This window comes from Panthera onca, chromosome B1, assembly GCF_046562875.1.
Source record: "Panthera onca isolate mPanOnc1 chromosome B1, mPanOnc1 haplotype 2, whole genome shotgun sequence".
NCBI classification, from domain to species: domain Eukaryota; kingdom Metazoa; phylum Chordata; class Mammalia; order Carnivora; family Felidae; genus Panthera; species Panthera onca.
Genome location: NC_138342.1, coordinates 83,202,519 through 83,216,402, shown reverse-complemented (window position 1 = coordinate 83,216,402; position 13,884 = coordinate 83,202,519). Strand labels below are relative to the sequence as shown.

The 13,884-nt window shown below is 42.6% G+C and overlaps 1 protein-coding gene across 2 annotated transcripts in view; it reads right to left on the bottom strand.

Annotated features, from left to right (window-relative positions):
* DAPP1 (dual adaptor of phosphotyrosine and 3-phosphoinositides 1) overlaps nt 1-7,154 on the bottom strand; it is a 52,780-nt gene extending 45,626 nt beyond the window's left edge. The window contains exon 1 of one of the 2 annotated variants that reach the window (XM_078445858.2): nt 6,897-7,154. In XM_078445858.2, the coding sequence (XP_078301984.1) occupies nt 6,897-6,997 (101 nt within the window). In that variant the 5' untranslated portion in view covers nt 6,998-7,154. The remainder of the gene's footprint in view (nt 1-6,896) is intronic. The other variant, XM_060654565.3, reaches the window with a different exon arrangement.
* Between the last annotated feature and the right edge of the window lie 6,730 nt (nt 7,155-13,884).

The window sequence follows — 13,884 nt, the reverse complement described above, 5'->3', positions numbered from 1 at the left end:
GCACGGAGGAGGAGGGGCAGAGAGAGGGAGACACAGAATCTGAAGCAGGCTCCAGGCTCTGAGCTGTCAGCACAGAGCCCGACTCGGGGCTCGAACTCAAGAACCGTGAAATCATGACCTGAGCTGAAGTCAGATGCCTCACTGACAGAGCCACCCAGGCACCCCTAACCATACTTTTATAAAAACAAATTAGCTTATTGCTCTTATGCTTTTTATTTTTTATTTAGTTTTTGAAAGCTTTAAAAATTTTAATTACTTATTATTATTTTAAAGTTTATTTATTTATTTTGAGAGAGGGAGACAGAGCACGTGAACAAGGGAGGGGCAGAGAGAAAGGGAGAGAGAGAGAGAATCCCAAGCAGGCTCCACACTGTCAGCACAGAGCCTGATGCGGGGCTCGAACCCACACACTGGGAGATCATGACCTGAGCTGGAGTTGGTTGCTTAACTGACTGAGCCACCCAGGCACCCTGCTCTTATGCTCTTTAAAGTTATAAATATTTGTAAACAAAAATGTCTGAAAACAGATAATGGGGGCAGGCACTGGCAGGTGGGTGCTCAAGGAGAACATGTGGCCACAGAGACTCTAGAGAGGAAGCAAGGAACATGATTAAGTCTTGACTACGTGGATTGTGCTGGTTTCAGACAGGTCTGTATCAGGGAGTAGGAGCCAGAAGTGGAATTTACAAAGGGAAGTGGTAGGAGTGAGACATTAATGCAGGTTTTTGTTTTTTTTTAAACGGCTAAGGCTATGGTTATGACACTAGAAACCAGAAGAGGAAAGGCAGGTGGGTGCCTTCTCTGAGAATGAGGCAGACAGACGGTGGGGACTCCGAGAGGCAGATCCCAGAACCTAGTGAATGAGCACTCATTAACTGCTGGGTCCCAGGGACGAGAGGCTCTGAGTCATGTGGGCTTCTTTTATTTCCTGAACACCCATGTGTTTTGCCACTTTTACCCCTTCACTCATCTGTTCTGACTTCAACTGACAAATGCCTATCAGTTCCAAAGCCATCTTCTTCACAACCAGTGATCTCCTTCCTGCCTGCCATATGCTGTGTGCTTCATCTAGACACAGTCATAGCCCTCAGCGCCCCCCTGCCTGTGTTCCAACTGTCCATGTAGGTACATTCTCTGTCCTTTGTGCTGTAAACTACCCGATGTGACAGCCGTGTCTTCTTAAGCTCAGTGTCCCCACATTATGCAAGGCATAATGTCGTCATTCAGTTGATGGATCTATGAATGGATGGAGCAGCGAATGAATGAAACAAAGTGACTCCACTCAGTGCGGAGAAGGTTTGTGGACAGATTTCCACACGTAAGTAGAAGGAAGTCACCATCACCCAGGGAGGAACAGAAAACACAACAACTGAAGAGGAAATTCATTTGAGTCAAGGAGAGACTGAACACTGTACAGTAGTTACATACCCTCATACAGCCATGAGAGAATCACCTTCCATTTTTAGAATCCAAGATTACAGAGTTGCGCACAGAAGAGGCGCAAGGTTTATTGCTCTACTTGGTATCACAGCTCTGTAAACAGATTCCTTTATTTTATTTTATTTTATTTAAAATTTTTAATGTTTAGTTTTGAGAGAGAGAGAGAGAGAGAGAGAGAGAGAGAGAGAGAAACAGAGTGTGAGCAGGAAAGGGGCAGAGAGAGAGGGAGACACAGAATCCGAAGCAGGCTCCAGGCTCCGAGCTGTCAGCACAGAGCCCGACATGGGGCTCGAACTGTGAACCGAGAGATCATTACCTGACCTAAGTCTGATGCTTAACTGAGTGAGCCACCCAGGCGCCTTGTAAACAGATTCCTTTAAAACTTTGACTTTACTACACTTTTCTTAGCCTACTCTATTTGTCTAGCTCTGAAAAATGGAACCTACACAAAATTCAATAAATTTTTGATTAATTAGGGTGTTGGCCTGGCTTATTATGTGAAGAATGTGAAAGAATAATGTCTGTTTTTTAAATTAAATTATTATTTTTTTTAATTTTAGAGAGAGAGAACACATGAGCAGGGGAGGGGGAGAGGGACACGCACACACACACACACACACACACACACACAGAATCCCAATCAGGCTCCTTGCTGTCAGTACAGAGTCCGACATGGGGCTCAATCCCATGACCCTGGGATCATGACCTGAGCTGAAATCAAGAGCGGACACTCATCTGACTGAGCTACCCAGTTGCCCTAGAAAAATGTCTTTTAGTGATCACATTTGCTGGTTATAATAATGACGGAACTTTCTTTTTGTCTCCGAGTTCATCTGGCACTAACAAATAGCGCTAATGTAGTAAGAAGAGAAAAGTTCGATAGAAATCAGGAAGTTGCGTCACTGGACAGGCAAACTCCTGGATGTAAAGGTTTATGAGCATGTAAGCTTGTGCATGGTGATAAAAGCTGTCCCTCACGCTCCTCATTTGTAAATGGAGGTGATATTAGTTAATAGTACCCACTTCCCAGTGACGTGTCAATTTTATAAATCACACACGCAAACGGTTTAACACACTGCCCAGCACACGGTGAGCATCCAATAAATACTAATTGTCGTGATTAGAACACATGGCTGTTTTGATCAGTGGAAAGAGCATCAGCTTTGGGGTAAGCTCACGGGCATGTCCTGCAGCTGTACCGCTATGAGGTCTGTGACCTGAATAGTTCACCTACCTTGTCTGAACTCACTCTCCCTCTCTATAAAATGAGTATAATCATACCACATCGAAAGTGTTACTGGGAAAGCTAAATGACATAGTGCACATAAGAGGTATATGGTGCTGGCACGTAGCACGTGGTCAGAAAATAACGCGTATCCCAACAGATTCTCTGGGACCTCAGGCAGTCTGAGTTTTCTGCTTGTGAGTCTCCTTGGATAGCAAACTAGAACGCCAAGACCATCTGAAGACCAGAGCTAGTGTACGCAAAATGTCTGCCTCATTAAGAGGACTTATTTTGCTTATTATCGTCTGTTCCCTGAGTCAGCAAACCACCACCTGAGGGCCAAATCCTGCCAGGGTACATGTTTCTGTATTTCCTGCCAGGGTACGTGTTTTTGTGTAGGCTAAGAGACAAGAGTGGTTTTGCATTTTTAAATGGTTGGAGGGAAAAATAGAGAAATATTTTGTGACTCATGAAAATAATATGAAATTCAAATTTCAGTGTCCATAAATAATATTTGTTGAACACTGTACTGTCACGGTCACTTGTCTGCGTGTTATCTACGGCTGTTTTTGCATGACAGTGGCAGATGTGAATAGCTGTGGCAGAAATCATAAAACCTGCAAAGCCTGAATAATTTGTGATCTGGCTCTTCACAAACAAAGTTTGCTGACCCCTGATCTCTTCTAACCTTCTCTTACATGTACGGAGGTAGAGAAATGAGAAACTTCCTTATTTTTTTCAACAGCCAGAACTTAGAATCTAGCTTTTTGACTCTAGCCAATACAGCTACACGCTGCGGCTTTCTCTTAAAATTTGAGATTTGGGAAAGTATATACAAAGAGAACATTTATCATATTTCTCACTTGAAGGAATACGTCTGAGAGATAATTTGAATATTTAATTTAAAAAGTCCTAATATATTTTTGTTTTATAGTATCCTTTTTGTGTATGTAGTTACACAGTTGATGAAGGCTTACCCATTCACAAAGTATATACTATTCCTACATTGTCCTCCAGGGACCTTTGTTGTGATCAAAGAACGTCTGGAACTTCAAATTATTAACTAACCAGCAATTTTATACTAGTTTGTGATTTCGGTGATCTCGCTTGTATTCGTTGCTTGTTTCATTCCCCCACTGCTTCATTTAGAAAGCACAAACAGCCTGACTCTGTTCCCAGCCCCTCTTCCTTATTGCTGACCATTCTCCATACCCTCGGCCCCTCCCTTCCTGCCCACCTGCCGCCTCCTCCCCCAATCCCACACCCCCAAAGCGTAAGTGAATCTGAGCAACAATCACAGATGGTTTTATTTCCCCTTTGTTTTGGACACATGAACACATTGAGGATTAAAGAAAATAAATGTTTTAGATTGACGCTCTATAAATGAGACACAGAAATGCATCTGAGTTGCTTGACTTAGGTACTTTAGAAAAGAATAACCTGTGCTCTGAGTGAGCCATGTGTGTCCTAGAAAAAGGCAAGTGATGGATTTGCTGCAGTTCAGGGTTTAATTTTCAGAACTTAGATATTGCAGAGCCTGAATAAAAATAGGGACCAAAGAATAAGGATGTATGAGATCTCGCTAACCACCCAAAATACCAACATAAGAATCTACCTAACTACTCAAATAATACATTTAAAATAATTTTAAAATGAAGTCATTAAAACCGGCCACCTATTATCTATCAATTACATTATATCATTTTGTTTTTTATGGAGCTTTTAGAAAAACTGAACTAACCAGAAGTTTTAGTACAGATCATACCTAACCAGTGACTTCAAGTTTCAAAGAAAAAGTTTCGTTTATATTCAGAATTCTGCCAAGGACAACAGGTCATTTTCAAGCTTTCTCAGATATCATCACCTATAAAAGGTGTATCAGCGATGCCCTGGAAGGATAAGTATGGACTTTCTCAAGTCCATTATGAAAGGTTCAGGAATTTTCCAAGCAGGTTGTTAAACCCTTGGCAATTGGAAATTGCCCATGGTAGAAGGATTTACATCAGGGAAATAGGAAGACTCTAGAAATCACCCCTCATCCAAGTGGTATATCAGCAGTATATTTAAATATTTAAAGTATATTTAAATAAACCATGCTCCTGAAAGTTCTTCTTAGGGCGGAAGAAGATGTTCTAAAATTAATTTATGGTGATATTTGTGCCACTCTTTTGTAAAATACACCTCAATAAAATTGTTAAGCAAAATGCCTCCAAACCAACAAACAAGAAGTCAACATTTATGAATGGATTTAAGATTCAGGTGCTTACCCAACAAATGAGAAATAAGGCCACACTTTTTTCAGCACTTCTGATGGATTTATATTCTATGCAGTGACTCCCAACCTTGGCCTCTCTCTGGAACCACTTAGGGAGTGTCAAAAAAAAACCTACTCACTCCCAAGATACTAATGGCATTTGTCTGGCCTGTGGCCTGTACAGGAACTTTTAAAAACTCTTTGTGTGACTCTAGTGTACAATTAAGGTTGAAGAACCACAACTGTAGAGCAATTTTCCTAGGTAATTGTAGCTTATCTGTTGTTACAGAAATCATCCTCAGATGTTGTAATTTCCAGGCCTTCTGAAATACAGAAGTCTGGACATAACTGTATCTGTTTTGGGTGTTTCTGGGTTGTGTTGAGAATGTGTCCATTCTTTGAACAAGGAGGGAAGGCACAATTCTGTTTTCCTTGTGGGTTTTACCCGCAGTCACTTCCTGCTATGGGCATATGGTGAAGAGAAGAGACATTGGCTAGCTCATCGCTGTCATCCAGGGAGGTGACAATGTCATTCAAGCACAGAATGTGGGCTCAGATCATTTAATTGAATTGAGTATCTCCTTTGTCTCTCTTCTCTTCTGGAACTTCCTACCCATCGTGGGCTGGGAATATTGATAATGAAGCATGTAAAGAAGTACACTTTAATAATTTAATAAGGCCAGGAGTGAGATCCCAAGGGTCTGGCTTTAGTGCCTGGACTTTGTGACACCCATTTGGATGCTCAGGGGCATTTTACCCTTTCTCTTTGGAGATTCAACCTAGAAGAACAGTGACATCCTGAAACGCTGAATTCCCAATAGAGGGAGTTTACTTTCTAGAAAATTCTAGCTGTTCTGTCTGATTTATCTTGTGAAGGGAGAGTTCAATGAGGAGACCTCCATTTTAAAATCTAAAGACAGGACTTCTTGAGAACTTTTACAGTAACACCACACAAACAGATACGATCTCTGCAGCCTTAATGCAGAGAGATTTCATCCCTGTCTCAGTCTTTCTCTGGTTAAGAATGTAGGCTTCTGCAGGTTGAAATCCCAACTTTGCCAAGTGTTGACGTGTATGCAGGCAATGTTTTCAAGCCCTCTGGTACCATTTTTCTTCCTTTGTGTGATGGAGGTGGTAACAGTTTCTAGGTCAGTGGGTTGCTGTGGAGATAGGGCTGTTTATTAAGACAGGTGCTGGGCTCGCCTCTCGTGAAGCCCAGGTGTCAAAATCAGCCTCTTGAGGACATTTCTGATGCTTTAGGGTAAAGGCCCAGTTTTTCTAGGAAACCCCCTACACCTCTTGCATAATACTTGCTCCTTTTATTAAATATCCCCATGAGTTGTCTCATCTGGTCCCTTCTGACAGGACTGTGATGTCTCCATCTCCCTAAACTTACAACCTGTTAGAGGCACAAATGCTATCCTCTTCCTGACTTGTTTGTATTTAAAAGCCTCAGCGCTGTGCCTGCAGACATGAATACATACAAGAACTCACAGACGCAGTGTCAGGAGAGAGAAACACAGATGGGACATTGCAGACACTTCCTCATTCTTTGTCTTTTGAAAAAGTCCCTCTTCTCCCATGCAGTAGGCTGGGCTTTCTGTTTACTTTCCTAGCAATACAGCTTCGAGCTCAAAACTCTGGAACAGCACTTTCATTCATAAAGCAGACCCATATCAAGGAAATCAAGCAACACCAACTTCTGCATCTCAATCCTGTCCCGAGTCTCAAAGAATGTCCGACATTTGATTTGTGTCTCATTCTCTTCACCTACCTGTTTTCAGATCTGGGAAAAGACTGTATGCTTTTGGCCCCAAGCAGAAAGATTCCTAACAGACACAAATGAGTGAAGTGGAAGGGATAGAAGATGTAGATGGCAGCGTGCTAAAGATCATCAATCGAAGTGAGCATTTGGGTGGGAGTTGGGAGCCCACGCTCGCCCAAGAAGTACTTTGAGAGGAAGACCTGCTTTCTTACCCCAAGTCCTGGAGCAGCTCTGCTTCTCCGTCTGATCGGCTCCACAGATCTGAAGGATCCTGGGCGCTCATCTTCCCTTCTAGAGATTCTGCTCTGCCCATTCGCGCTCCTCACGTCTCCTGAGCCCCTGCCAGGTGCTATGGGAAGGCAGAGAGAGATGAGTTCCAACTGCTTCTCACTGTCTCCTCCTCTGAGGGAGAAGCCTGCTGTGGTTGAGCCTCCAACCAGCAAGGAAGTGAAACTTGGTTACCCCTCCCACTGACACTCACCACCCTGGCCCTGAGGCACGGGCAGGAGTGTTCTGTCAGCCAGGAAGTATGCAAACTTAGGTAGCTACCTCTGAGGACACCCACACATGCAGTTTCTATCAAAGGGAATAAAGATAAAGTCATGCCAGCTGGGATTGGCCTATCGATCCTAACTTTTTTCGTGAGGTCAAGCATAGTTTCTTCTTGGTGCTATTAACCTTGTACAAGAGGGTGCAAGCACCCCCACCTTCTGTCTCACACACACCCACACAAACACAAGGGACTCCAGGGAAGCTTCTATCTCGGGAACCCCTCACAGCGGGTAAAGACATCAGAGTCAAACCACTAGATTTGATCCTGAAGTCCGGTTTTTAGCATCTTCTCAATATTTCTGCCTCAATCACCCAAGCTTTCCAACGCGCCCATGACTGTTTTCTCTGAGAAGGAAGGGTTGGATGAGAAGATAGGAAAAGTTGTAGAGGCCAGCCTGGTGCCCAACTAACGGGCATGGTGGGAACTCCCGCTTCCTTCACTGGGCTTCCTCTCAGCTGGTATTGCTTTGTGTCCCAGTTCATGAGAGAATCCCGTGTGCCTGAAAGTGCCAAAGGGAAACTACTATAACTCTGAATCCTTGGGAATCGGACAAAGTGCAGTAATAAATGGACCAAGAACATGTATTGTTTCCTGCCTTCTCTCTCTATGTACCTGCAGGAGAGAATGTTCTTCTGGATTCTCTCCCTTCTCTCTCTCTCTCTCTCTCTCTCTCTCTCACACACACACACACACACACACACACACACACACACACCTGACTCACTCAGGAGTCACCGGGGTGCTTTATTACTTGTTTCTCCCAATGTGGTCTGAAGACCAGCAACACTCACGTCACCAGGGGCTTGTTGCCGTGCAGAATTTCCGTTCCATCCTTCTGAACCAGCATGTGCATTTAAATAAGATCCCCAAGGTGACTCCCGTGCCCCTGGAAGTTTGAGGAGACTGCCGTATAGGATACCAAGACAGCAGAGCTGTTCCTAAAGGGAAGGATCTGCCCGTGGCATCATTTCATCTCTCCTTAAAGTTCTTCCCTACTACCTCCGTCTGTCAGTGATTTGCAAGGCCCGGGCTTACTCTGAGTGCGTGGGAGAAATTCCTGCCTGTCTAAAGACAGCCTGGGGGAGACGAAGCTCTGCTAACGCACAGCATACTGATTGCACGTGAACATTTAAAATTCTTTTCGCTACAGCTTGCCCAGAGGGGAGCACTGGGTCCACTTGCAGCAGATGCCAGTCCTGGCCTGGGAGGTGACGCACGTACACACGGCAGAGATAAGGGGCAGCTGGGCAGAGATTTCCTGTTCTCTTTCTACAGCTTTTTGTTCAGTGTTTCAGCAGCTATTTTGTTCCCATTTCAGCAAATTTTGTTTTGCTTTGTTTTTTACTTAACCTCCCCCCCCCTTTTTTTTTTCAGGAAAGTAGCAAAAATTTACTAAGATCACCCTCTTCCCTTTCAATCTTCCTGCCCTTCTCCTTTTCTCATTCTGCTATCCCATCTGTGACCCTCTCCTTTTTTTTTTTTTTTTAAACGTTTATTTATATTTGAGACAGAGAAAGAGCGTGAACGGGGGAGGGTCAGAGAGAGGAGACACAGAATCTGAAGCAGGCTCCAGGCTCCGAGCTGCCAGCACAGAGCTGGACGTGGGGCTCGAACTCACGGACCGCGAGACCTGAGCCAATGTCGAGCCACCCAGGCGCCCCTGTGATCCTCTCGTTTTTTAAAAAATATTTCTTTAATATTTACTTATTTATTTTGAGAGAGAAAGTGAGCGCGAGCACGAGCGGGGGAGGGGCAGAGTAAAAGGAGAGAGATAATCTCAAATGGTCTCCATGCTCAGCGAGGAGCCCAATGTGGGGTTCAGTCTCACGCACCATGAGATCATGCCCTGAGCAAAAATCAAGAGTCCACACTTAACCGACAGAGCCACCCAGGGGCTCCTGTGACCCTGTCCTTTGAAGTCGTTGTTTCTGTCACTTATTCCATTTTCCCCAGGCTCCCACCCTTCCCCACTGGCCCCCTGCTCCACTCTCCACACATTCAGGATTACAGTGGCACCAGTTGCTAGAGCATTACCAGATGGTTTCAACAAAATTCTGGGTATTCATAATAAATATTTCATAATATATTTTAAGTTCGATTTTTTAGGTATTATATATTCATTTTTAAATTAAAGAAACTGCAGTTCTTGCCTCATATCACATAATTTACTTTTTACTTATTTTTTATTTATTTATTTATTTATTTTCTTAAATTTACATCCAAGTTAGTTAGCATATAGTGCAACAATGACTTCGGGAGTAGATTCCTTAGTGCCCCTTACCCACTTAGCCCACCCCCCCTCCCACAACCCCTCCCGTAACCCTCTGTCTGTTCTCCATATTTATGAGTCTCTTCTGTTTTGTCCCCCTCCCTGTTTTTATATTATTTTTGCTTCCCTTCCCTTATGTTCATCTGTTTTGTATCTTAAATTTCTCACATGAGTGAAGTCATATGATATTTGTCTTTCTCTGACTGACTCATTTTGCTTAGCATAATACCCTTGAGGTCCATCCACATAGCTGCAAATGACTTTTTACTTATTTCAATGGTGCTGGTTCAAGGCACTGAATTCTTTCCATACAGGTTTTGAACACAGAAATGGATACAAACTATCAAGTTGTTTTAACAATTCTAGAACATCTTATGCTTTGTTGGAAAAAATTTTATTTATCAAGACATTTTGAGCCTTTGGGGCACCTTGGTGCCTCAGTCAGTTGAGCGCCTGTCTGACTTTGGCTCAGGTAATGATCTCACAGTATGTGAGTTCGAGCCCCACATCTGGCTCAGTGCTGTCAGTGCAGATCCTGCTTCAAATCCTCTGTCCCCCTTTCTCTCCCCCTTCCCGCTCACACTCTCTTTCTCTCAAAAATAAGTAAACACTTAAAAAAAAAAAGAAATCTTGGGCTTTTATTGGAATGACTATCATATCCAAATCATTGAGAGCTATTGTGTCCAGAGTTGAATTTCCTTATTAGGAGAATGGGCTTCTAACATTTGAGACTCCTCTAAAAAATCCTTTTTGATCTTTTCCTAATGTATTTCTGAAGCTTAACTATCACAATATCTGCTTTTCACCTGGTTACCTGGAAATGGCAATTCTATTTATTCTCTTCACAGAAAGAACCATCTTTCAGCTTCCTTGGTTAACTGTGTGTTATTAAATAAGCATGATCTCCTCCTCTCCATCGTTTATGTTGGTGGGAAATAAAGGATACATTCTGGAAAGGTAAACCATGGCTTGGGATTATCACGTACTGAGGTTACCATAACTTGGGGTAGAGGAAGCCTAACTTTGTTTTCCACTGTCTGCTCTCCCAACCCATGAAAAAGAAAAAGAATCATGATTTCATAGTAAATTAGGGCACAGAAACAGCAGAGAAAGAAAGAACTGACCATGTTTTTTAGCTGCAGGCCAGCTCTCCAAAGGAAAGCTCCAAAGGAAAGGCTTCCATCTCTCCTCTTAATTCTGTGGTGGGCTCCGAGCTGCCATATTGCTTTTAAAAATATGCCAATTTAGGGGCGCCTGGGTGGCTCAGTTGGTTAAGCATCCAACTCTACTTTTGGCTCAGGTCATGAACTAAGGGTCGTGGGTTTGAGCCCCACATTGGGCTCTGTGCTGACAGTGTAGAGCCTGCTTGGATTCTCTCTCTCTCTCTCTCTCTCTCTCTCTCTCTCTCTCTCTCTCTCCATCCCTCCCCCAATCATGCACTCTCTTTCTCTCTCAAAATACATAAATACACTAAAAAAATGCCAGTTTAGTTTGGCTTGAAGCCACCACCTCTGTGTTTTCTGCCACAATTATATGATCACTTAATCCAGTATCAAAGGCTAAGGTAACTGGGTTGTCTTGAATTGAGACTTTATTTCATTTTTGTCTCATCTCCATAAGCAGTCCTAGCTTCTTTGTTGAATAAGGAGGCTGTCTGGATATGGGTATAACTCACCAACTTCAGGGTGTAAAATTTACTTCAACCTTCCCAAACTTTCCCTGTTCCTCTTTCTTATTTACCCTCTTCTCTATCATTTTCTCACTTTTCATTTTCAGTAGTTAATCTTGAACTCCATTCCCAACCTTCTTTATCTAATGTGAAATATTTGTTCCTTTCACCAAGCCAGTGATGTGGTTTAATTCCTTCATATCATCTTCCAGTGTTTGAAAATTCTATAGAAGTAGTACAGCAGTGCAGTTGACAAAACCCATCTCAGGGAAGGTGGAGAATCAAGAGTCCCCTGCAGTGGTGGGAAATCCTTGTCTCACACTGCCATATGTCATTCAGGATAAGCTCCATTCTTTCAGAACTTCTCAAGGGCAGTATGTGCCCCTCACCCACTGTAATCCACAGTACAGCAAAAGTCACAGGCTCCATCAAGGCCATAGGAAGAGCATGCCAAGGATCAAGTTGATGGGTGCTGTGGACTTTATCTCCATTCCTACCCATATTTTCAGCTGCTGTGTTATTAGAGCAGGGACAGGGTATCCCCCAGATTATACACCATACACATTTGGCACTTTACTCACTCTCTTCAACCTAGCTTTCCGATCCTTTTTGCTTCTCCTTGAACCTGCTCATTTTTGCCTCAGGGCCTTATACAAGTTTTTCCCTTTTCCTGATTTTCTCTCCCTCTAGATCTCATGTGGTTTCCTCCTGCACTTCACTCAGGTGTTTTGTTCAAAGGTCACCTTCTCAGAAGGAGCATCCTTAGCCGCCATATTCAAATGCTTCTCCTCCTGCCCCTGGCCTGTCCTTCCAATTTCCATACTCTGCCATATTGTTTGTCAAAACACTTAATGTTGGTTGTTAATATGCTGAAGTACTTCCATCCGAGTTTATAAGTAGCCACTGCCCTGAGCCCCTGATTGTCCTCCAGTCCTCTTGGCCACCCCTGTTCCCAGATGCCTGAGACCTTTCCACCACCCAACAAATGAAGGGCACCCCTGGGACTCTGTTCTAGCACAATTTAGCAATACAATTTAGCAATTTTTAGTAAATTTAAAGAATTGAGTGGCTGTCATCACAATTCAATTTTGGCATGTTTTCAACACCCCAAAAGATTCCTTGTATTCATTTGCAATCTATATATTTTGGATACCACTTCTGTTTAGCTCTACCTGATTGATTACATAGAATTTTTGCTTACTTCTGTGACAAATCAATTATATGATCTATAAAGTTATATGTTATATATATTTCTATCTCTTACCCAACACTTTTTTTCTCTTTTTCAAATTTTTATTTAAATTCTAGTTAGTTAGCTTACAGGGAAATATTGGTTTCAGGAGTAGAATTCAGTGATTCATCACTTACATACAACACCCAGTGCTCATCACAAGTGACTTCCTTAATATCTGTCATCCATCTAGCCCATCCCCACCCACCTCCCTCCATCAACCCTCAGTTTGTTCTCTATTCATTAAGAGTCTCCGATGGTTGGTTTCCCTCTCTTTTTTCTCTCCCCCCCTTTATATTCGTCTGTTTTGTTTCTTAAATTCCACATAGGAGTAAAATCATATGGTATTTGTCTTTCTCTGACCGACTTACTTCATTTAGTGTAATACACTCTAGCTCCATCCATGTTGTTGCAAATGGCAAGATTTCATTCTTTTTGATGGCCGAGTAATACTCCATTGTGTGTGTGTGTGTGTGTGTGTGTGTGTGTGCGCACGCGTGTGTGTGTGTGTGTGTGTGTATATATATATATATACCACATCTTCTTTATCCATTCATCCGTCAATGGATATTTGGGCTCTTCCCATAGTTTGGCTATTGTTGACAATGCTTTATAAACATAGGGGTGCACATACCTCTTCGAATCTTTATTTTTGTATCCTTTGGGTAAGTATCTAGTAGTGCAATTGCTGGGTCGTAGGGTAGTTCTATTTTTAACTTTTTGAGGACCCTCTATATTGTTTTCAGAGTAGCTGCACCAGTTTGCATTCCCACTGACAGTGCAAGAGGGTTCCCCTTTCTCCACTTCCTTGTCAACATCTGTTGTCTCTTGTGTTGTTAATTTTAGCCATTCTGAGAGGTATGAGGTCGTATCTCATTGTGGTTTTGATTGCATTTCCCTGATGATGAACGAGCACCTTTTCATGTGTCTGTTAGGCATCTGAATGTTTTCTTTGGAAAATATCTATTCGTGTCTTCTGCCCATTCCTTAATTGGATTGTTTTTGGGTGCTTAGTTTGATAAGTTTTTTATAGATTTTGGCTACTAACCCTTTACCAGATATGTCATTTGCAAATGTCTTCTCCCATTTCATGGGCTGCCTTTTAGTTCTGTTGATTGTTTCCTTCATGGTGCAGACACTTTTAATCTTGATGAGGTCCCAATAGTTCATTTTTGTTTTTGTTTCCTTTGTTTCTGGTGATGGGTCTAGTAAGAAGCTATGGCTAAGGTCACTGAGGTTGCTGCCTGTGTTCTCCTCTAGGATTTTGATGGTTTCCTGTTTCACATTTAGGTCTTTCATCCACTTTGAATTTATTTTTGTGCATGGTGCAAGAAAGTATCTCTTACCCAACACGATCTCCTGTAATGTGATCCTGTCACTCTCCCTGGTCTACCTCAAGCACAATTTTTTCTCACTCCAAGAACATCATAAAAACGATGATGTCATAAATCCATTAAAGGCAGCTATATAAAGTCCCC